This window comes from Sabethes cyaneus, chromosome 2 (assembly GCF_943734655.1).
Source record: "Sabethes cyaneus chromosome 2, idSabCyanKW18_F2, whole genome shotgun sequence".
NCBI lineage: Eukaryota > Metazoa > Arthropoda > Insecta > Diptera > Culicidae > Sabethes > Sabethes cyaneus.
In genome coordinates, this window is record NC_071354.1 from 243,542,730 (window position 1) to 243,565,792 (window position 23,063).

A 23,063-nucleotide genomic window follows, 5' to 3' on the forward strand; every position below is an offset into this window, starting at 1 on the left:
AACTAGTAGACTAGACAGAAAAAGATGAAGAACGGTGAAGGAAAAGAGGGCAGAACCCATGAGAAAAAAATGAAGGAAAACTGAAACTGCAAGAAATGAGAAAAACGCTATACAAATGGAGAAACAGAAAGCAGAAAATACGGAAGCAAACCAATGGAGAAACGAGAACAGGAAAAGAGGGGGGAAAACGAAACAGAAAAGATAATAAAATGGGGAGAAATAATGAAAACAGAATACAAAAGGAATAAAACAAAAAAGAAAAACGGTACGTGACAGACAAGGAGGAAAAGCAGGAGAGTATCGAGGAAGAACGAAACAGATGAACGAAAAATACACTAGTGATATGAGAAATAAAAAGCGTCAAAAGACGAAAACCGGGACCGAAATAATGAAAAGAGCCGCAACGGGATAGAAAATGACAAAGAGCGATGCAGAAAAAGAGAAGCAACGGGTCGGTAAACGAAAGAAGATAGACGTAATATGTAACAGAGGAAATTTTGGGACCGATGGTAAGGGCGAAACAACGGACAGAAAAAAAGCAAAAACGAGAGAAAAAAAACTGGGAAAAACGGAACAAGAAAGGGAACAGAAAACATAAGAAACTCAGGGGGAAAGAAGAACAACAAGACAGAAAAAAAACAAAATCGTCTATCGGTAAAAACACGAAAAACGGGGAAAGAGGTCATACGGAATATGAATGGAGAAATATGGGACAAAAAAACGGAAAAATGAAACAGAAGTAAGCGAAAAGAAAAACGGAAAACAACAAAGGAAAACCGAAGATGGACTGAAATATGGAACAGCAAATGAAGAAAAACAGAAAAACAATGTAAGCGCGAGACAGAAAAAAGGAAGATAAGAGAAAAAGAAGAAAAAATACAACAAAAAGGGGGAAAACGAACAAAAAAGCAAGCAGAACAGAACAGGGGTAAAACGTGTGAGAGAATAAGACGAAAAATGTCAATTTTATTTTTTATGTCAATTTTTCACAACAGAGGACTGAATGGTGAAAGATCGAATCGAAAGCTTAGCAATATTACATTAACCTAAAAAAAATTCTATGATTATAATTTGGAGGTAACTTTTTCCGCTGTCACCCTAATATTTAACTCACGCCTACAGATAGGCCAAATGAAATGGTATCTTTTGATCGCCTGTAAAGTAAGTCCGTTAGTGATCGGCAACGGCCGCATGACCGCGTGTGTTCCATTGTTAGTGTCGTGTAATGTGTAAAAGTGTAACGAATAACAATAGTACAACCTTAATCAGCGTAAACATATCAAAGAAACAAATTATTATAACAAACTCGTCAAACTCTGGTATTATTGTCAGCTATTCAATGATCCACACGATCCTGCCCGCCACACAGAATGTAAGTAAAATGCTCTTTTTCTAGTAGATTTTATCTGAGTAACAATACCGAACGGTACAAACATTGGTTATGGTTATGATGGCACCACATTTCAGGGCTTCCTCCAGGCTAACCGTGCCGAAGCTCGAGATCAACTTTGACACACCGAACCGGGATCGCTTTCTGCGGGAGCAGTTTCCCGATCGGCAGTACTACACGGTTCTCGGCCGGGGAAGCTACGGAGTGGTGATAAAGGCACAGTACAAAGGTAAACCGGTGGCGGTGAAGATCGTGGAAAAACATAGGAAATACCGCTGCCGTCACGATTCCCTTCGGAATGAGTCCAACATGTTAAACCGAAAGCATGGTAATATAGTGCGAATCCTCAAGATCATATCCGGGGCTCAGTATGGGTTGGTTATTATGGAACGTTTCGACGGACATTGTTTGCAGAATATATTGAATCAAGATTATTTTATCACCGTTTACCATCAATTGATGTAAGTCTAAGTGTATTTTTAAGACCAACCCTAATCTAAAAGTGCAATTTTAGGATTGTGTGCGACATCATCAATGGGTTGTGCTTCTGTCACCGTCAGCACATCGTTCACCTTGACGTGAAACCTCAGAATGTAATTGTTTGTCTGCTAAAATCAGGTTGTCAATCCGGAGGGCAGTGTCCCCACGTAAGAAACTACACCTGTAAGCTGTGTGATTTTGGTTCCTCAATTGTGTTGAATGAGTTTAACCTAAATGAAAAATCCAGTCATCGAGGAACTATTCGTTACATGGCGCCGGAGTTGCTTCGCGCGATGGGTAACATCTCGGAAGCGGCCGATATTTATTCGCTGGGCATCACTATGTGGCAGTTGATCGAGAGAAGAGATCCGTACGATTCGATCGTCTCGAACGAAGCCGTTGCTTATAACGTGGTCAAGAAAAAGTTGCGCCCCGATAGTGTAACGACCGCGGATATTCGTCCGACGGAGCCAATTACAATCCCGCAAAGAAGTAGCGCTCTGCTGCAGGTTCCCACCACTTTTCGCTCTCGTAAAAAGAGTGATAGTTTACTGGAACTTGGCAGGATGAATTTGAACCAAAAGGGTAACTCGCACATGAGCCTTCGCAGTAGTATTCTAGTTTCCTCCAACAACAGTCCAGGCTGCTTGCAGCAGCCAAACGTCGATAGTGCAACCGCTGCCGTAACCGACGTCCTGAAGCAGCAGGGCATCGACCTGCTTGGCTCCGGCTCGACAGCCGGCGGTCACGCTTTTGGCGAATCGTGCTCAGCCGAACTAGACCCGGCTGCACTGGATGCAATTTTCATGCCATCCGTGGCTGTGCTTCCTGTCGATCAAAATTACATCCGACAGGAGTATCGTGCTTTGTACAGGAAATGCTGGCAGCATGAGGCGGCCCTCCGGCCCACCGCCGGCGTTGTCCGTTCCACGTTGCACGGAATGTTGGAGCGAATTGTTTGTTGTAAATAGTTTATGTGTTTTGTAGTGTTAGGTTTTATCACTTGTTGGCAGATAGTCAATCTGGCGTCAGTTTTAGCATGTTTCGCATTTGTTTCCTATTCTAGGAATGTTTGTTTTAGCCAATAAAATAATCGAAATTATTTTACAATTGTGGTGCGAAAGGAATTGTCAATGAAATAAAATATTATCATCGAATCATCGTACATTTTGGTTGGTTTCAATATTAATGTAATATTTGTTATTTACAGATATTCAACGATAGCTGTACAGTCTATAGGAAGATCTAAAATTCAAATTATGGTAGGTACTAACAGCTAAATTATTATTTAAAGCCTCTTTTCTCCTAGCATTTATCTATATGTTTCCGCCGCACAATCTATTCTACATACCGACGCCCCCGATAATGTATGTCTTTTAGTAAATATCGTTCGGTTCCTACACTGACTAGAAGCGATCGATTTATTTAGTTTACACATTTATGTTCAGCGTCAGTTCTGGTAATGGTAAGGTTGTGATTGGGATGGCAAATGCAGCAATAATCGTTGACCTTGTTCGCCACTCAGTCAAAGATGATGATGAATCGTAAATGTCAGAGTATTAACGGGAACAAACGAACGAACGAGAACTAGCTGGCGATTATCTTTAATTAATTAGCTTAATTTGCCGGCCAAAGTAAGTTTAGTTAAAATGGTCAAAATTAGTAGAACTACCTAAAAGAAAAAAACTGGACTAATCATTTACCCCCTACCTACCGTCGAGGCGAGGCAAATGGAATTTAATAAGGTAACATTTTGCTACTGTTTGCTCTTATTGCTAGCGGACCACCACGAACGCCTTTTCGCTATGGCTCAGCTTTTCAGGTGATCCAGATGTAACCGTTCCGTCTCCGCCTTTAGCACCTGCAACGGGAAAGCAAACAACCGATGAATGTTTAATAAAAACTGCACCTAGGCTATACTTTAGTAATTCTTTAGGACAACATTCAAACATTCAATTTTCATTATTGTTTTCAGTACTTTCGTGGTTTTCTTAAGAAGCATTCAAACCGTTTTGAAAGTAACACTATCAATTCTCGCGTAACCTTCCTCTTTCGATTATCTCAGCAACATAAAGGTATTTTAACGAAAATTTTCTCAATTGTTATCTAGCTTATGACATCAGTAATCGATTGAGCAATCGAATGCATTTGCAGATCTGTAACAAGCGGAAGAGAGGAGAGACGAAATCTCTCATTGCTCCTTAGGTCCTTTTGAAAAGTTACGCGAGAATTGTTCCATTTAGCGGCCTTAGTTTTTAACAACGTGATAGCAGAGGCGTAACCTTAGCAACAATTCTTGTTGTTTCTGTTATACAAACACAGCATTATAAGGGAATGCAGTCGTGGTTGGGTCATCTTTCAGTATTTTCCCCGAACTAAAGTTTCGGAAGCAATTTTGGCACTTTGAATTCATCGTTGAAATAGTCTAGAAGCGTGATATCTTTATGGAAACTCCAGAATTGATTACTTAAAAGATAATAAAGTTATGCGCTAATATTTTTTTGAAACGATGGTTCTACAATTGATGAAGGGACTGTAAGGGAAAGTAATGAAGAAGGATTTTTTGACAATGGAGGGGAAAAAGTGGAAAGGAAGGGGGGGGGGGGGGGGGTAATAGGTAGCTACGCTTAACAAGTTATCGTTGTGACTCCTACCTTTTGTCCAATGCTGGAAGGTGCATGGGTCGAACCAAGCCATAATCTGAGATAATAACCGGATTCGAACCCACAACACCCGCCAGGACATGTGGCTCGCTAGTACCCGTGTACCTATGAACCACAGTGGCGGTGGACAAAAGGAGACTACACAACCCCCCTTATTAATATAGTGACATGGGTTGGGCTTTTATACACAAATTGTGCCTCTTCCTCCACCTACTGTAGAAACCACCGACCGACAAGTTTAATCTAATTTAGTTCTAAGTTTTAATAAATTTGTGTTTACTGGCGGGACGACGATACTATGCGACTTAACCTTCCGTTACTCGCGCTGTTGTATTTTGTACAACACTTGTAGATTTTTGGATGCCATTTTGTTACAAAGTAACAGATCGATGTTAAACCAAAATGTATTCTTCAATAAACTTATTATGAACAAAATGACATAATTATTCAATACATTAATGTTTTAAACTGTTCAGCAAAATAGATTAGCATAAACCGAAATCGCAGAAACGATGTAAGCGGCGTGTTAGGGGTACCGCACTTGGTCCCTACTGGAATTTTCTCTTATTTTTTCCTAAAGGAAAATGGTTTGTGTATACAACAAAGTTATTCAGCAGTTGATGGTCATTCCGCAGGTGCGCAAAAGTTCATAATTTCGCGACTTCACGGCGCTAGTTTATGGGCTAGTTTGCTGAATGTGTTCTATCTACGGAATCTGTTTATTTGTAAGATCCTGTTTTCAGAAAATGTTTTAGTAGACCAAAAATATTAGGCTGATGAACGGAAATATCCAATTTTCACACTATGTATCATCACTGTGTCAAAAACTTTCTAAATATCCTGCCTAAGTAAATCAAAACACCACATCAGTCCTATTTTCTAACCACAGATGTCCTACTTTCTGCCAACAGCAGAAATGTTATCATACTTTATGTGATGAGATGATTTATGTGAAAAATATCTAAGAAAACATGATAACTGCCAGAAAAAAATTTAATCAATAGAATGCTATATCATTTGGGAACGATAAAAAGATTTTTCCGTATGCAGCTACTTGTATATGGCCGCAATTGTAAGATGTCTAATTTACAGCGGGTTTTGGCGCTGCCTGGTGACAAACTTATAAAATTCTATCCCCCAAACGAAAGGTCTTAACCTACTGATTAACTTTGCTGAAGACAGTAACTTTCTATATAGCCACGATTCCGAGATAAAGAGTGTACAACGCGCGAGTATCCGTGTTACAAAAGCTGGCGCGAGTAAAGGAAGGTTAAAAGGTACTGCGTGTGAACGCTGTTCGTCTGTCAGCGTGTTAGCCGCGGTTCTCAGCGCGGCGTTTCGAGGGAAGGCCCCGTTCCTGTGAAAATAGACCAAACCTCGTGATTTTAGTTTTAGTTAAGTAGGTTCGAATCCGGTTATAATTTCAAATTATAGCTTGGTTCGACCCATGCACCTTCCAACATTGGACAAAAGGTAGGAGTCACAACGACAACTTGTTAAGCGTAGCTACCTATTACACCTCCACCCCGCCCTTCCTTTCCACTCTTTCCCTTCCATTCTCAAAAAATCCTTCTTCATTACTTTCTCTTACCGTCCCTTCATCAATTGTAGAACCATCGTTTCAAAAAAAATATTAATAAATGCCTGACCGCATTTCAAGGTCATGACTAAAACCACTGGGTTTGGTCTAAAGTTATACGCTATTACATAAAAAAGAAAAATGTCAAAATCGTTTCATTCCAACCCATAGTAGGGAACCGGAGGGTTTCAGCCTGCTAAAAAATTCACCTTGCATACCTTTTCTTTTGTTGCGCTTTCCCAAATAAAAACTTTGCCGCTACATAATTTTACTAAAAAGAATGTAGCACATAATTCACAATTCACAAAAATGTAAGCAATTTTCTGATTTTCATCCAAAAAGTAAAACTTTGTACGGAAAATAATTCACAAGTCCTTTCCACGTGAAAAATCACGTAAATTTCTCTACAGGGAGTAACGGGACTTTCAGTTGAACATTATTGGAAAATACAATACTTAACATCCATCTGATTTCCACGTAAATGCACGCATACTAATGCAAACTACGTTGAATTCACGTTAATAGCACGGAAAAAGTTGGATGAAAATATTTTTATTCACATAACATTTCCCGAAATTTGGACGTGAAAATTATTTTGAGTGTGGGTCATAAGTCTTAAAAGCTTGAGCCTTCTTTATCGATAGGCTTCGCAGCCTACCGTTGCCACTAAAGTAAGTAAGTATATTGCCCGTTTCTTTGGTAACAAAACGCACTGCTCACTTTTTTGATAGCTTGAAATCGTTGCAGAAAGAATCTGCTTGGCTGTATGTAAGTTATAAGTACAGTCAACTTTCGCTAATTGAACTAAGCTCTTAGCCCGTTTAGTGAAAGACTTTCGTTAATTGGGCTGAGATGTTAAAACCGAGGGATATATCGATTGTTTTTGTCGAAATCGTCGCAGAAAGGTTTATAAAAATATACGCTTATATTAAATACAGAATCAAAGTGGAACCTAATCTTTTCATTGTTGAAATTTAGTTCTAGATTGTTTAACAAGTAAATAGCTGAATTTCATGCTACAATGTTAATATATATTGGCTTTTTTAACTGTTTCACCGTGATGCTAAAAATAGGAGGCTCAAGTTCATAAGGGATCGGAAAACGATATGATGCAATTGTGTTCCATTCAATTAATTTTAATATTTTCTATATAGATTATTTTCAACACTTGAATGAACTATATTCAAGAGCCCCTCGGAAGAAAAAATACGCTGTCAGAAATGACGTTTGACTTCGTTTTAAATGGGCTATAGCCCAATTAACGGGAGCCCGATTAAAACATAGCCCAGTTAAAGATAGCCCAACGAACGAAAGTTGACTGTATATATTATGCTTGTCTAGCACGTAAGCCATTGGTTTACTTGACAAAATAAACGATATTTGCCCCCGCGACGATTCTGGCCCCGGTTTCGCCTGCGACGATTATAATTCATCGCGTACGAAAGAGTGGGAAATTGATAATATTTTCAGAAAGAACAGACATACGTCTACCACTCTGTGTGTGTTTAGGGGTGTCCAAATTTTGTCGTGAACAAGTCTTATGTTCACGATTACTTATTATTCTATAAAAATTAAACAGCTGTTAATAAAGTATCACAGAACAATTCTACTGATTATTATCAAGGAGGAACACAAAAATTCTTCTCTGATATGAAAATATAAATAAATTTTCATTCACTAGCTGAAAATCCATCGTCGGCCAACGATGTATAAACTTTGCAGACTTCCGAAGCCTGGTGTGAAGCACGTTTTTGTCACACAAAGGTATCCACAAAGCTATCTGGAGATCACCTGACCATTTTCGATGAAACAGATTGACCACGTTCTCATAGATAGCCGGATTTTTTTCATCACGAACATATGTTCCCTACTCTGACCATCTCCTAGTAGCAGTATTTATGCCCCTAAATTGTCACCCGTATACCAGACACAAAGCCATCCTCCTCAGCTAGATAACTCGCAATCTGCCGAGAAATACGCTTGAATACTGTATGAGGCACTGCCTTCTTCCGAGGAGTTGAAGGATCCCAAAGTATACAAAATTATTGGTTAGATGGAGAAGGCAAAAAAGCGGTAGAAAGAAAAAATTGCTTGAAAAAATTATCTGAGCGTTACTACTAGGTATAATTTGACCAAATACCGACGAGCGAGGAACTCAGGACCACGATCCTGAGGAGTAGAAAAAAAGAGGACAGACATTCTGAAGAATAAGAGCAGCCATTCCGAGCTAATGGCACGCGCAAATTTCAAGAGAAATAGTGGGAAACAGTAATGTCCCAGCAGCTGATCTCCAAAAAGTCAGACGAGAAAGCAGGTTACTGAAGACCTATAAAGCCGCTGGTATGCACCACCTACTTGCAGAGCGTTATAAAGATCACCGTGAAACGCTGGCAACAGATTTTCAAAAAGGAGAAACTGACGGAGGAATGGATCAACATCGCTCTTGAAAGGAAGGATCCGACGAGCGGACAACGAAACGAGAGGTACGATTTTCACTAAGGCTAGCCAACTCCTAGACCTTGCAGATAACTTTGATATCATAGCCAGCAACTTTGCAATGGCGGAGGCAATCTACGCCAGACCAAAAGCGGAGTCTAGGAGGATTGGGCTAAAAATAAATGCGAAGCGAATGCGGTAGATCGGGCGATCAAGAAGCATACGCCGCCGTACGAAGCTGACAATGTACAAAATCCTATTAGATCGGTAGTTATTTATGGACTTGAAGTCGTGACGCTGCTCACGGAGGACATACGAGCCCTTGCGTTCAAGCGAAAGGCATTGCAGACGATATTTGGCGGAGTTCAAATTGAAAGCGGAGAGTGGCGGAGGTACATCACGAGCTACAAGCACTGCTTGGAAGGTCTCCCGTCGTACATCTGGCGAAAGACTACGGTAGGTTACGGTGGACCGGACGCTTCGTAAGGATGCCGGACGACAGCGCAATGAAAACAGTTCTCTTTAACAACCCACCGACACCAGGAACAGCGGGGCTCAACGTGCAACGTGGCTCGAGCAGGTCGAAAGTGATTTGCTACTTCTGAGACGACTTGGAAATTGGCGACGATTGCCCCAAGATCAAGTTGATTGAAACAGCACGAGCCACGCCGGCTCTTTGCTGTAAACATCGTAAACGTGCCAGCAATCTGTCCACCATCAGTGAACGTAAAATAGCATCGAGCGATCCTTTGCAACCACTGTCGGAGTTCGATTGGTTGGTCAAAAGGTCCACGATTTTACCGTTACAGTCTTCGTTCGTAGAACAAATCGGTATGAATCGGCCTTAACTGGGGACAATTGGATGGGTTGTTGAGGCTCACGCTTTGTTCGCTTCTCTCCATTGCCAGACCTGGTCAAAGCATCACGATGTGATCGTAAAGGGTGGAACCGGATGAAGTTTGCTTCTGGAGGAACTCCTTCTAGACATCCGATTTTACCATCTTATGTGTGAAAAACACTTGAGCTTTCTTGCCACAACTGCTTTGACAAGCGAGTGGTTTCCCCCTCATTTACCCTTCCTTCATGCTGAATTTCTATATATTTACCCACTGAAGCCGGTTAACAGTGCAAAAGTCCCCCATATAGTTAAGTGTACTGGTAAGAGGAACGAAGGAAGAGTCCTCGCCTGGGAAGGCTATGATATGGAATAGTACGCTTATGGCAAAAAAATGCAGTGCAGTTCATACTGTTTGCTGTATGCGAATATTACAATAGATTAACTATACTGGTGGCAGTAATGAGTCCACACATGAAAAAAAACACTTTTCGTTACATGTTCTTTTTTCGTACTTCTAAAGTGCACCCCAATATAGAAAACAAAAACGTAGTTATACGATAATAAAAACCGTTATCACGAGTCAAACTTAGAGCTGAACAAAGAAGTTATTACTCACCATCATTTCCTCCTGAATTTTGTCGGTGATCATTTTTCTGGCTTCCTCTTCGCTGACGGGTGACGCCCGCAGCTTGTTCAACAGCTGATTAAGATCGATCGGTTTGCCAAAGTTGTAGGTCAGTTTCTTGCCCAGCCGCAGATAGTACGGCGGTTCGTTGGGAAGCACTGTGTCCATTCCCATGTGCCAAATGGGAATTATTATCGGCAGCACGGGCGTCTCGTAGATAATTCGGCCTACACCCCATTTGAACCTAAAACGCAGAAAAAAGAATTGTTGATTGTTACAGCTCAAACATCTTTCCTACACGCTATGGACGTCGCAGACCTGAGATCTTCTTTGGTCATGTTCACTTTACCCTCCGGGAAAACGTGCACCCAGTGGCCCAGTTTCAGCTTCTCTATGCACAGATCAATGGCAGGCTGGTACACTCCGGCGCCTCGCACAACCGGAATGCACTTGCCGTACATGAAGAAGAGCGAATGATATTTGTTGGTAAAACAAATGTCATGAGCTGCCATCGACCACCGGATTACGTTTTTGTTGCACACATTCCGTAGCTTTAGCAGACCTAAAATGGAAAGCAGAAAAATCAAACCCCCTTCAAAAGGCTACTCTACCACAACAGATTGAACAGATTTACGAAGCTTTAGTAGTCCTGTTTTTTCAGCACATAGAACGGAAAGCACAACGGGTAAGTATAAAAAGGGGATTATGGCACACACGGAAAGCGACAGCCCAGCGGCAGCCGGTCGAACTCACCCCACATCCCGGGATCGTCGAAGCACGAGTGATGGTTGGACACCGTCAGCAGCGGGACGCCGTGTGCGCGCGATTCCAGCGCATTTTCCAACACCTGGATGTTGTGAACCCGGGTTTTGTTCAGCCATACTATGCACCGTCAAGTTCAAAGAAAAAAAAAAAGAAAACGATTCGAATTAGCGTTACGGATGATTGACTATCATCGTGTAGATGATCGTTTTCCAAGGGTGTTGTATAAAAGCTGGAAAAGAATTATGTGAATGGAAAGCATTTTAGACCTTGAACCTGTGGAAAATTAGATGAGACGAAGTAACTTTTCATCGGTTTTAAATACCGTTTCCAATTACTTCCTTGTTTGTCACGACTGATAGGAAAGACGCCTAAGTTTAATTATAAAACCGTCAAGCGTCCGGTTGTTTGTGGCATGTTACGATGACGTGTCGCATAAACAATAAACTCGCGTCAGACGACAAAAAAATTGCACACACGATTGCCCGCTAATAAGCATTGCGCCAACCGCGGATTCGTTGCAATGCTTATACGAATCGTCTTAGTATTATTATGATAGGAAATTGTATATACACAAAGCGCATGGCTGTCACAGCTATACGGCTCAGCCACACACGGCTTCGCGTGTGCAAACGCGTTCGAATGCACTTCGACGGAGATGAGTGAACGCCTATTGAATTAGTTTTTGCGTCATGCACCGACACTTATAAATGGATGGCCGTGAAATGACCAAGGCTGCTTTTATGGTTCGAAGCCGTTCTGCGTTGAACTTTTCTTTGTTACCAGAGGACTTCGAAGCGCCTCATTCGGTTCAGATAGATCGGTTTCACACTCGAATATATCAATGGAGTAATTGGGAAAAATTGTCTCAATATTTTAGTGCGGCTAATTGGCTCACAAGAATGATATAACCTTCTAGAATAGAACTGATCTAGTTTTCTGAAATAAAAGGTTGTCAGATTCAATAGCCCAAACGGATTGCTAAACGCACCAACACGAGTAGCATACAATCCGTCGTGCGTGATTCAACAGCATAAAACCGCCAAGAGAGCATGTAAATAGCTACGCGGAGGGGAGCAGCGCAAAGCGCAGAGAAAAGGAAGATACAAAAGAAAAAAGAATTCAATGTCGGGCTCGGCCAAGCTTGAATTTCATTTGCAACCACCAGCAGGGAATTACGAAAAAAATTTACCTTCCAACGTACCGAAGGTGCTCCGCTGACCGCGATTATGGAAACTCTTCTATACACACTCTAGTTCACAGTCCGGCAGGCCGGCAGGCAGGGAAATAACCAGCCACTGACTGACTGGCTGGAAACGAGTTTTGCATACGTAGCCTGCCTGCAGCGCAAACACTCACCGATTGTAGGTAGATCACTGTCGCGCTTATATAATTACACCTCGTGCGACCTTGGCCGAATGTAGTAACTCTATTACTTACCAATCACAATTTTGGAAAAGAATCCAACCAGCCCGATAACCCCGGTGCTGGCAATCCGCCACAGGCGGGAGGGTTTTTGCAGCTGCGGGAAAATCCAATCGATGTTGTAGGGGATGAAAGGCTGCCCGGCAGCGACCCCATTTGCGGCGGAAGGCGGCTTTAGCAGCAGATTGAAGAGAAATGAACTCATTAGCTTCCGATAGAAATGGGTCACTGCTACAACAACTCGAGCTGAATGCTAAATATCAACTGTGCGCATACCAACCTTGGAGTTCATGTTGTCGTCGTCCGATCCGACTAGGTACGTGTATTTTGACGGCAAATTAAATTAGCGAGAAGCACTTCGATTCGGATGCGTTCGAACGTTCGTACGTTCTTTCTCACCCGTTGTTATCTCCCGGCGACCGTTGCACTCGAGAGAATCTACACACAAGGAATTTCGTGGACCGAATAACTGCCTGCACTCCGTTCCTTTCTACTATTCTACTATACTGAACTGCTACGAAAATACTGTAGTAATTACTCTCTTTCTTTCACGTACACTATTCACAGCTGGCATTAGGATTATGCACACGCATGCTAAAGCAGGCAGTAAATCCTAAAATATGTGCAGCTACCACCACCGTAACCGCAAACATACACACACAGGCAGCACAATCAATACTTTTCAGCCGCAAAAATTTTATCTAAATAAACTTTCCCACGGGAACGATTGACAAAATTTTAATATCACGACGATAGCAGAGGCACATTTTTTATTGTACACCATTCGCGCGCTTTGAAGCTGCTCCGAAATTGATCCAATCGCCGCCAGCAACGAAACAAGAATATAGGTCTACACACGATACAGTTATTTCTGATGCGATGTCTCTGCTGGACTGCCTGAAAATGTGCCTTGTTATGAAATAGTAAACATCACCCGCTTTTGACAGTTTCTTTACGCACGTCGGTGCTGTCACACTGTGATGATGGGACGTGGGAGAGATAGAGAGAGACCGCGCATGAATGAACTTGTGTTCAATAAAATTGGCTGTTGAATGAAAGTTTGCAAGTTTGACAACCAGAGCTTGCCATGCCATCACGCGAGTAGAACTATGCTTGTTCACGCAAAAATTGAAAACACTTTCCATTCAAGAAAATTTGTGGTCCAAATTTTCTACAAAATCGAATGAAATGTAACTGTTTGGGGAAAAAATAAAAGAAGAAGACGAGGGAGACGGTCTCTTTCAAGGGGAGCGAAAGGTTCGAATGGGTAAAGGGGTGCGTTTCTCTTGCATTTGGAACGATAGCAGTCGTAAAAGTTGTTTTATTTCTGAAAGGAGGAATAGGGTGGCCATTAAAATGGGGGAGGTTTAACAACGTAAAAAAGGCTTTGTGTAGATTTATAGGGATTACCGAGAAGAAGACAGATTTACAAGTGGTTGGGGGACAGAGTGAGAGGAACTGACAAATGGAGTAGATATATCCAAATGAAAAAAAGGGTTTTGTCTCTTGCATTATGAGAGTTTTCGTTAGAAAAACAGATGTACAAGTGACTGAGTGACAAGGGGCCCCGAGTAAGATCGGGAAATCAGTTAGTAATAATAATAAATAGCTGGTAAACATTGTTTTTATGTATCGCGTTCAGGTTGCGAAATTTAATTTTTTGGAATTGAAATGTCGCAAACATATTCAGTTCCCGGCTCTCGTACGGTTTCAAATCACTTTTCCGGGTTCACGGACGAATGGTAGTAAGATGCTATGGAGAGGCATTAAAAAAGTTTGTTTTTTTCCAACCTGCTTTTTCATGTTGAATTTTTGGTATGGAACAAAATAACCATTCAGTTCCGCATTATAGTGGTCTATGCACATGGGGACTCGTTAATTTTTAATTTCAAAACTACGTTAGAACGCAATTTTCGACTTCTATTCGTTAAACACTTTCATCTGATATTCATATTGTGGGGATTTTGCATTATTTCCAGTCATATGCGGTTATTTTCAGAAAACCGGGACACCGGGATGCACTGTTGTTGGTACCATGGACGCCCCCAACCTCCCTGCCGCAGTCCAGTCATTCTAGCCAGCGACCAGCAGCCGTCCCGGACCTGCGTGCGGGAGCGGTGGACGGGGCGTCCAAAATCTCCTGCCAGGCAAGTTCGAAAATATTGATTCTCACCCCATTGGTGATCCGTACTCTGCTTCCAGTGCTTCGCTTCACAACCAGGAACCGTACAACCGCCCAGAACTCCAACATATTCACTGCTACTATCAAAATGTGGGTGGCATGAACACGACTGCTGCCGATTGTCTGCTCGCATGCGCCGACAGTCCGTACGAAATAGGGTAACTGGTGGTAAAATGCCCAGTCGGGGCAAAATGCGCCGCTGTAATATTTCACGAATTACTCACTTTTAAACTGTAATTAAGGTGCCAATCGCTTCTATTTTACATTACAAACTTGTGTTGAGCATATAAGCTTTCTAAATTACATAAATCCTATAAAAAAACAAAAAAATTAGTTGCAGGCTTATTTCTTACAATATTCGCAACTTTTTCGTAAGACATTACGCCACCAATAAACAATATTACGTATCTGTAAATGGCTCTTGTTTTGAACAATGGTCTCGGTATCCAGCAGCCAATGTAAAATTGCCCAATTGAATTATTATTTATGTGATTTAAACGATTTTTTTTAAACAAGTTCTAGCGGGGCAAAATGCGCCGTAAGAAGCATGAATTTACTTGCAGTGCAACCAAACGTTAATCGATCTAGTAGCCCATACACTTTTAGGCAAACGTCAAAACGTTGGTAAAAGCAAAAGGCAAAGTGTTGTTTTAATTCTGATTCGCTCCGAAAAACCCGGTTAAGATGTCGCGAAGCTACATAAGAAAACCCACCGTCGGTCTTGGCCGGAACCTGCCACTCGCGGCGGTAGTGAAAACCAGTGAAAAACAGTGAAAGACGCGTTGCCGGCAAGGTACCAAGAAAAACCCTTGTGTGATATGTTAGCATCGACCGCTCCAGCGAAGACCTGGCGATTGCAAAACCGCGATCCGGAATAACGGATTTAACAAGTAGGTAGGTCATCACGCTGTTCTGAGTCGTGCCGGGTTTGTATTAAAATAAAACAGACAGCGCATTTTGCCAATTTGTTGTGGTGCATTTTGCCCCTTTGTTGTGGTTCGTTTTGTACACACCTATGCGCATTTTACCCCTAACGAATCTGAAAACAAATTTTCAAATGCCTTATATAATTTCACGATTTAAACGTGTTTTATTGATTTTTATGCTTCAGGACAAGCATGTTAGGTAAAAAACTGTTCTACTTTAGGGTTTATAGTCTAGTTCCTGGAAATGCATTCCGCATTGATGAATAATATGATATTCTTCTTAACGTGGGCATTATACCCCCAGTCCCCCTAATCGTAATGGCCGAAACCTGGCTTGACAATCGTACGTGCTCTCGGCAGATATTTGGGCCTAATTATGAGGTGTTTCTCTGCGACCGCAGCATACACAATAGCCGCAAAAGTACAGAAGGTGGCGTCACGATAGCATTCCATCGTCAGTTCAAAGCCTCTATCGTCGAAAATGACAATTGGCTACCCGTCGAGCAAGTGTGGGTGACGGTGAAGCTTGCAGACCGGAGGCTGTTCTTGTGTGCACTGTATTTGCCTCCTGATCGCATCCGCGTTCCCGTTATCTTGAATGCCCATATTAACTCACAAGGAAACATCACTATCGGTCACAGGCTTTGAACTTAACGATATACACCATAGTGTAGCCCTATCGATCCAGAACTTCACTGCACTGCTCGTATAGGTGTAGCCTATGGAACTTTCTTGAGAAAACTTGACTTGAAATTTGTATGGCAATAAGATTCAATGGAGGCGCATGGTACATTGTGAATTCTGAACCCTTGATGAACAAAACGGAAAGAAAATGATATTGTTTGAAAAAGAATTATTTTTTTATGCAACAAGCGTTTCTAAAATCACTTTGTTGTCCACCTGGAAGTGTTATTAAACTTGTCTTTTACTAATAATTTGTTAATTGTGGTACAAGTTATTCGTTTACGGTACCGGAAACCGGATAGAATTTTCTCTCTATTTAACTAGATACTGTGGCATAATTGGGACAAACTTTCAACAATGTTTACAATACGTTTGCTGCTAGATAACCAAATAAAGCTTTCTTCTTTGTTTTTCTTTGTCAAGTATCATGTATAAAACAGCAAGAAACAAAGTTTATGATAATTTTTATGTGCCAAACTTCGTTTTGTGTTTTATTAACCATTTCCCCCCTTGCCAAGATAGGTCCATTGCTATGAATGGCTGTCAATGTTCCTGCGAATAGTCCTACCCAGCTGACACTTGGTTGAAAACTGGTTGTAGCCCGACGATGGTTCCTTTGCTGTATAAATTGTCCTTCGTAACGGTACTCGGAGGAAGAGATCGCGGTTGAGCTCGTAGACTAATATGGTTGAGAAGCCATGGACAATCGGCCCACATCATCAGGATATCAGCTACAAGGATTGCTCAGCACAGAATTTTCCTGGTTGCTAGGATGTTCAGTCCAATTAGCATCAAGCGCGCTTCGAGTCTTGGTAGCTGAAGCGGGTTGTTCCATGGCAGGCGGCGGAGGGCGAATCTGCGTTGTATTTTATCTAACGCCGTTGAGATAATGGGAATTCCAGATCGCCCAGCAATATACCAGCTTCAAATGGACAAGCGCGCAGTACAAATTCTTCAAGCAATGTACCGGTGAAGCTTTTCGCAGTTCTCATGATTAGACCAAGACTGCGGGATGCTTTAGCAACGATATAGCTAATGTGCTTGCTGCTTGTAGGTGAGCTGTGAGTCAAGCAGAAATCCCAAGTCCTTGATGCAGGACTCTCTTTTAATTAGTTTACCGCCTAGACCCTACACACTTAAAAAAAAGCGTCGAAGTCGGCTAAATTTTGCCGAGATTTGGACAGCCGAGCGTTCAGTAAAAATTTCGATTTTGCAAACCGACGTCTACGGATCTTTACTAACGTTTGGCATCATGAAAAATTTTACCAAACACTCGGCTGTCCAAATCTCGGCAAAATTTAGCCGACTTCGGCGCTTTTTTTAAGTGTGTAGATTATAGTGGTTACGCCATCTAGAAAAGCTCTCCAGTTGCTGTTGCAGGAACATAGCGTCTTCTACTTTTTTGACCGCGAGATAAATCTTAAGATCATCAGCAAAAATAAGCCTGAGTCCCCGTAGAGAAAAATTTACATCGTTGACGTATAGCACGAATATAGCCTTGTGGAATACTCTGGTCGATGTAGATTGTATTCGTTTGGAAAAACCTAGACATGGTATCCGTAGCATAAGTAGTAAATGAAAGGAGATTCGTCGTGGTTGGTCGACGTGGCATGAATCCATGTTGAGAACCGTCGATGACTTGCTTACAATGATAGAACACCGGTCCCAAAATTACTATTTCGAATAGCTTGGATGCCGCACACAAAGCGGCGATACCTCGGTAATTATAGATGTCCTTTTTGTCGCCTTTTTTATGAACCAGAAACATAAACGCCGTTAAAGACAAATTGTAAAGATGACGAGGAGGAGCAAGCAAACCTGTGGTGCATTTCTTGAGAATAGCATGTATCCCGTCCGGTTCAACGGAGGGGCCCAGATAACACAAAATCGTAATAGAAAGTTCACATTAAATCGTTTTCATGTCAATTTCACATTGGAATTGTATAATGGTTAGAGTATGTCAAATCGAAGTGAACAATAAGTTGTTTTGCAGTCGTGCGTGTCTTCATATACAATTCATGGCTGTGAATTATAAAGCAGTATAGACGATTGCAATATTTAATTACATCTTAATCATATATTCAGGAGTATTTAGTTGCGTGTTATAAAAACTACGCAAAATAGAATTACAAATAATTGCCAAAGTTTTCGCACGTATATTGCCTGCACTTTGGTACATATATGCTCCTATATGGCGTGAAATAACACTTTTTCGTTCAGATATGCTTTCGTATATCTCAGTTGCAATCGAGATATACAAACCAAACAGTTTATTGGGGGGGGGGGGGGAGGGTTTGGATCATAGCATCGCTCACATTGATAACATTCAACGAAAGTCCAGAAAGCGGAACATCGGTTGCAGGCAAGGAGATTCGGTCAGCTGACCGTGTCTCACATGAAAATGCACTGCCGAACGTACGCATCATGTGAAAAAAAATCTTGTGCGAATTTTTGCTTTTAGAAACGTTCTCTTTGTGAGCTACACTATTGCTTCAGTGATGTGCTCGAACATCGAGATAGAAAGCTGTTTAAATTGCAGCTTTGCAGCAACAGCAGTGTACCATAAACTCCGATTTGTTACAAATACAACTCATGCCTTAAATCAGAGATTATTTAAAGTAATATTGTGGCTGGTAGCCAAGTCTGGATTATATACCCTAATGCTAATTGCCTTTTTTGCTCTTTCTTGCGACAGTGATTTCAATATGTCGCAGTCGCGATCAAACGATCGTAGTACTGTGCAGTCGCACTTTTAAACTACAGAGTTCCGTTTAATGAAAAGCGCGATATAAAATAACATGGAAAGTGTAGCGTGACGAGGAGAAAAGTTTAATAACACTTCCAGGTGGACAAAAAACTGATTCTAGAAACGCTTGTTGCATAAAAAAATCATCCTTTTTCAAACAATATCATTTTCTTTTCGTTCTGTTCATCAAGTGTTCAGAATCCACAATATACCATGCGCCTCCATTGAGTTTTATTGCCATACAAATTTCAAGTCCAGTTTTCTCAAAAAAGTTCCATAGGCTACACCTATACGAGCAGTGCAGTGAAGTTCTGGATCGACAGGGCTACAATATGGTGTATATCGTTAAGTTCAAAGCCTGTGACCGATAGTGATGTTTCCTTGTCAATTAATGCAATAGCTTCAATGGCGTCTCCAGTAGACGAGATAATCGTTATGGGTGATTTCAACCTGCCTGGGTTAAAGTCCCCAGGCTATCTCCAATCACTAACGAGTTGCTCGACTGCTACAGCACTGCCACCATGCAACAAGTCAATAATATTGCTAACAAAAACGGTCGCTTGCTCGATTTATGCTTTGCTAGTGTGCAAGTTCAGGCTTCCGAAATAGCGATGGCTCCTTCCCGCTTGTTAAGGACGTTCTACATCATCCACCCTTGCTGGCTACTATCCATCAACAAATACGTCATGACGTGACTATTTCATCACCGATCGTCTACTGTACGTCTTATGATTGTGAGGAACGTGCTGCTCGAGCCAAAGATGCTGATACCTGATACCATCACCGATCGTCTACTATGATTTCGCCCGTGCGGACTTCAGGAAAATCCAAAGAACCCTGACTAGCATCAATTGGGACACAGTTTTCGACAAGGAAGATATTAATTCTGCCGCAATGACATTCTCTAATATCCTGAACTACACTATCGATCGACATAACCTAAAAAGAACCATGCCTGCTCTGAAGCAGATACGACATCTAAAATCCGAGAGGAAGACCGCTCTCAAGAAATTCTCAAAACATAAAACGTTGCAACTCTGTAACCGCTACCTGTCAATCAACGCACGTTACAAACGATCAAGTCGCTCTTGCTTCCGGAACTCCCTAAGTAACAACGAACGCAGACTGAAAAGGAATCCGAAATTCTTTTGGAAGCACGTCAACGAAAAGCGGAAGGACCACGGGCTTCCTTCCGTAATGTTCCTGGGTAGTGAAACTGCCAGCAACATAGAACAGATTTCCCAACTATTCGCACGGAAATTCTCCAGTGTATTTACTGATGAAAGGTCGACAAGAGAAGAAATTTCCGCAGCCGTCCAGCGCGTCCCCGTGCTTAGCAATTGTTTAACTCAGCTTTCTATCGACGACGCGATGGTCATATCAGCCGCCGCGAAGCTAAAATCCACTCGTTCTTCCGGACCGGATGGTATTTCGTCTCTTCTGCTGAAACAGTGTATCAGCGCCTTGGCTGCTTCGGTGAGCCACCTGTTCAGTTTATCAATCAGTGTCTTCGCAACAATATGGAAATCGGCTTACATGTTTCCCGTTCATAAAAAGAGGAATAGAAATGTGAATAACTATCGCGGCATTTCTGCACTAAACCAAATATCAAAACTGTTCGAGCTTGTCGTGTATCCACCTGTATTCGCATTCTTTAAGCAATATGTCGTAGACGATCAACACGGCTTCATGCACAAGCGGACCATGACAACCAATCTTCTAACTCTTACGTCCCACGTGATAAAAAGTTTTGACGACCGGTCGCAGACGGACCCGGACGTTGTTTACACGGACCTTTCCACTGCTTTCGACAAATTGAACCATCGAATCGCCATCGCCAAACTGGACAATCTCGGAATCGGAGGCTCGTTGCTACGATGGTGTAATCAGCATAGTTACCGTGCCCTTATTTTGGCTCGAGATTGTTGCTCTCCGGATTTCTTAGATACCTTATGATTCTTGTATGTCTTTATGGAGTTCCTGATCTTGATTTACTGAATTATCGCAATGCTTGTTTTAAGTATTTTAGCCAAATAAGACGTTGTTACCAATCGGTGTCGTTTAATATGACTTATTACTTCAGAATATACAGGGGGCTAACTGGAACCAGGTTTTCTTCCGGACCAAGGCAGATCCTTGCTAATTGCTTTTCGATACAGTCCTTAATTCATAGATTGCTTCGATTCGGAAAACTAACAAAATGCTCCGTTGACCTTACCAAAAATGCGTTACGAGAAATCGAATTAGGAAAAAGATCTTGGTTACTGCAGCCATCCGTAAGGTCCACTTGCAGCGAGTTAGATATGCAATTTTAAAGAGAAAACTACGAATTGGCCACATCCTATCCTTATTCAACATGGGTAGCAATATTCAAAAGAATCAAAATCACATGTGGAATAAGATGGCAACAAATAAAATCACATAACTATCTACGCAAGTAATTATAGCAACTACAACACCAAAGTAAAAAGCCTTGCGCGGCCCCTCGCGTTCGTAGCTTGCTTTGATCAGCTTAAAACAAGAACCTGGTCGCTTCGCAAATTGACAGTTCAAACGATTTTATTACTAGGTATTAGGGTAGATGCTCCAGTAGTTGTGGTAGTACCAGTACTGCCGTGAATCGCATATCAGTCCCATATGGAAATTCATCAATCGGAGAAAACAGTGATGAAAGCTGTGATCATGTTTATCAAGATAAGAAAAATATCGCATGACATATCGTTATTAACTTGACTCAAGAATATGTATTACAATGTTTTTAATACTTTGGTAGTACTATACAATAAAATTATAATATTTTTGTATAAAAAAAACAACAATGGGACTGATATGCCATTATTTTGCATGACATACTGCAAAATAATTGCATATCAATCCCGCTATGACCGGTTTCTATTTACGGTGTAACTGTCAAAGTTGATTGTTTCGCTTAAAGTGTTGTTTATTTAAAAGTTTTAATAACTCCTGAAAAATGTCCTCGTTAAGTTTTCGGTACGAAACGCCAAAAACAACGTTGAAATTATGGATATGCTTCCCGACAGTTTTTTTTATAAATGTTTTTAGCGTATCTCAATATGTTTTAAATAAGTTGAAGCCTCGACCCTATATCGACAACATCAGATACGTAGTTGTAAAAAAAAGATCATACGAATTCCATTACAGCAACTCTGTGAATGGGCTAAACCAAAACCATTGCAAGATTTTTACAACGAAGCAAGAAAAACAAGTCATGTCTAATGAATTTGATATTGAAAATCATTTAAAAAGACAATCAACCACAATTTTGACGGATGATTGATGATGGAAAGAAAAAATCATTGATGAAAACCATCGTTCCATTAGTAGACGAAACTAAAAAACAATTTTGGATTGAATTACCAGAACAAAACCAGTTAACGCATATTTGACGAACGATCTGTAATGTTTGCTAACATTTTATCTATAATAAGAGTAAATATGAGTAAATAAAATACGTAAGAGTTGATAAAAATTTTTTATCATTCATTTGAGCTTTAAAGTATGGGATATATTATATCTTCTTCCTGCGGCCACAGCTGTGGGACTGATATGCGATTACTTTTAAGATGGGACAAACTGACCTGATATTTTTTTTATATTTTTTGAAATGAAACTAGCTATTTTTTTGTTACAACCTAAAGAACAATGATAACTAATACTGTTTAGCGATTAAACTCAAAATCACAAAAAATACATATGGGACTGATATGCGATTCACGGCAGAGTACTGGTGGAAACTCGAAATATATCATAATTCTGGCGGATTTCGAGATAATTTCCGTTTTCTATTGTTAAATATATATTTGTTAACAGTTTTATCTAAGATACACGGTTAAAATTCAAGATGTTGGTGCAAAAATTACAAATTCCTTTTCAGCAGTCCAATAGAGTGTAATTGCTTAAGAAATTCGTAACAATCCATAGCATTTTAACAAGCATACGTTGTTATCCACCTGCTGCCATGCTTATTACCAGCGTTGCTAAGGCGGTAAACAACATTCCACTAATATAGGCAAATTTTCCACTATTATAGGAACATTACCACTACTTTAGGAGCACATACTAATGTCAGGAAAAGCAATATTTTAGATATATTAACCAGCAGAATGGTATAATTTTGGTATGTATTTAAAACCAACACTATGGTGTACCATATTATCATGTAGTTCAATTGGAAACTGATAAATTGAGCGTTCAAATTGTCTTTACACACTATCCCCCGACATAATCCCTCCATTACTGGAGCATCTACCCTAGTTATTAGTATGTTTCAGAAGGAAACAAAACATTTTAGTATAAGCGTCACTAA

At 40.9% G+C, this 23,063-nt stretch overlaps 2 protein-coding genes across 4 annotated transcripts; one reads left to right on the forward strand and one right to left on the reverse strand.

Annotated features, from left to right (window-relative positions):
• The first annotated feature begins 1,450 nt into the window (after nucleotides 1–1,450).
• On the forward strand, nucleotides 1,451–2,841 carry LOC128736838 (dual specificity protein kinase zak2). Its single transcript, XM_053831333.1, has 2 exons — nucleotides 1,451–1,851; nucleotides 1,905–2,841. Exons 1-2 carry the CDS (start codon nucleotides 1,451–1,453, stop codon nucleotides 2,839–2,841), a joined length of 1,338 nt encoding a protein of 445 aa, XP_053687308.1.
• Nucleotides 2,842–3,048: 207 nt separating this feature from the next.
• Nucleotides 3,049–13,070, reverse strand: LOC128733670 (tafazzin). 3 transcript variants are annotated; one of them, XM_053827419.1, is made up of 7 exons: nucleotides 12,479–13,070; nucleotides 12,214–12,370; nucleotides 10,765–10,893; nucleotides 10,646–10,660; nucleotides 10,330–10,573; nucleotides 10,003–10,255; nucleotides 3,049–3,731 (listed from the first exon to the last, which is right to left on the reverse strand). In XM_053827419.1, the coding sequence occupies exons 1-7, from the start codon at nucleotides 12,488–12,490 to the stop codon at nucleotides 3,681–3,683; spliced, it is 861 nt and encodes a 286-aa protein (XP_053683394.1). In that variant the 5' UTR covers nucleotides 12,491–13,070; the 3' UTR covers nucleotides 3,049–3,680. The 3 variants fall into 3 exon arrangements, with proteins under 3 accessions (XP_053683394.1, XP_053683392.1, XP_053683393.1); XM_053827417.1 differs by lacking the exon at nucleotides 12,479–13,070 and having other exon boundaries at nucleotides 12,214–12,417; XM_053827418.1 differs by lacking the exons at nucleotides 10,646–10,660; nucleotides 12,479–13,070 and having other exon boundaries at nucleotides 12,214–12,417.
• Between the last annotated feature and the right edge of the window lie 9,993 nt (nucleotides 13,071–23,063).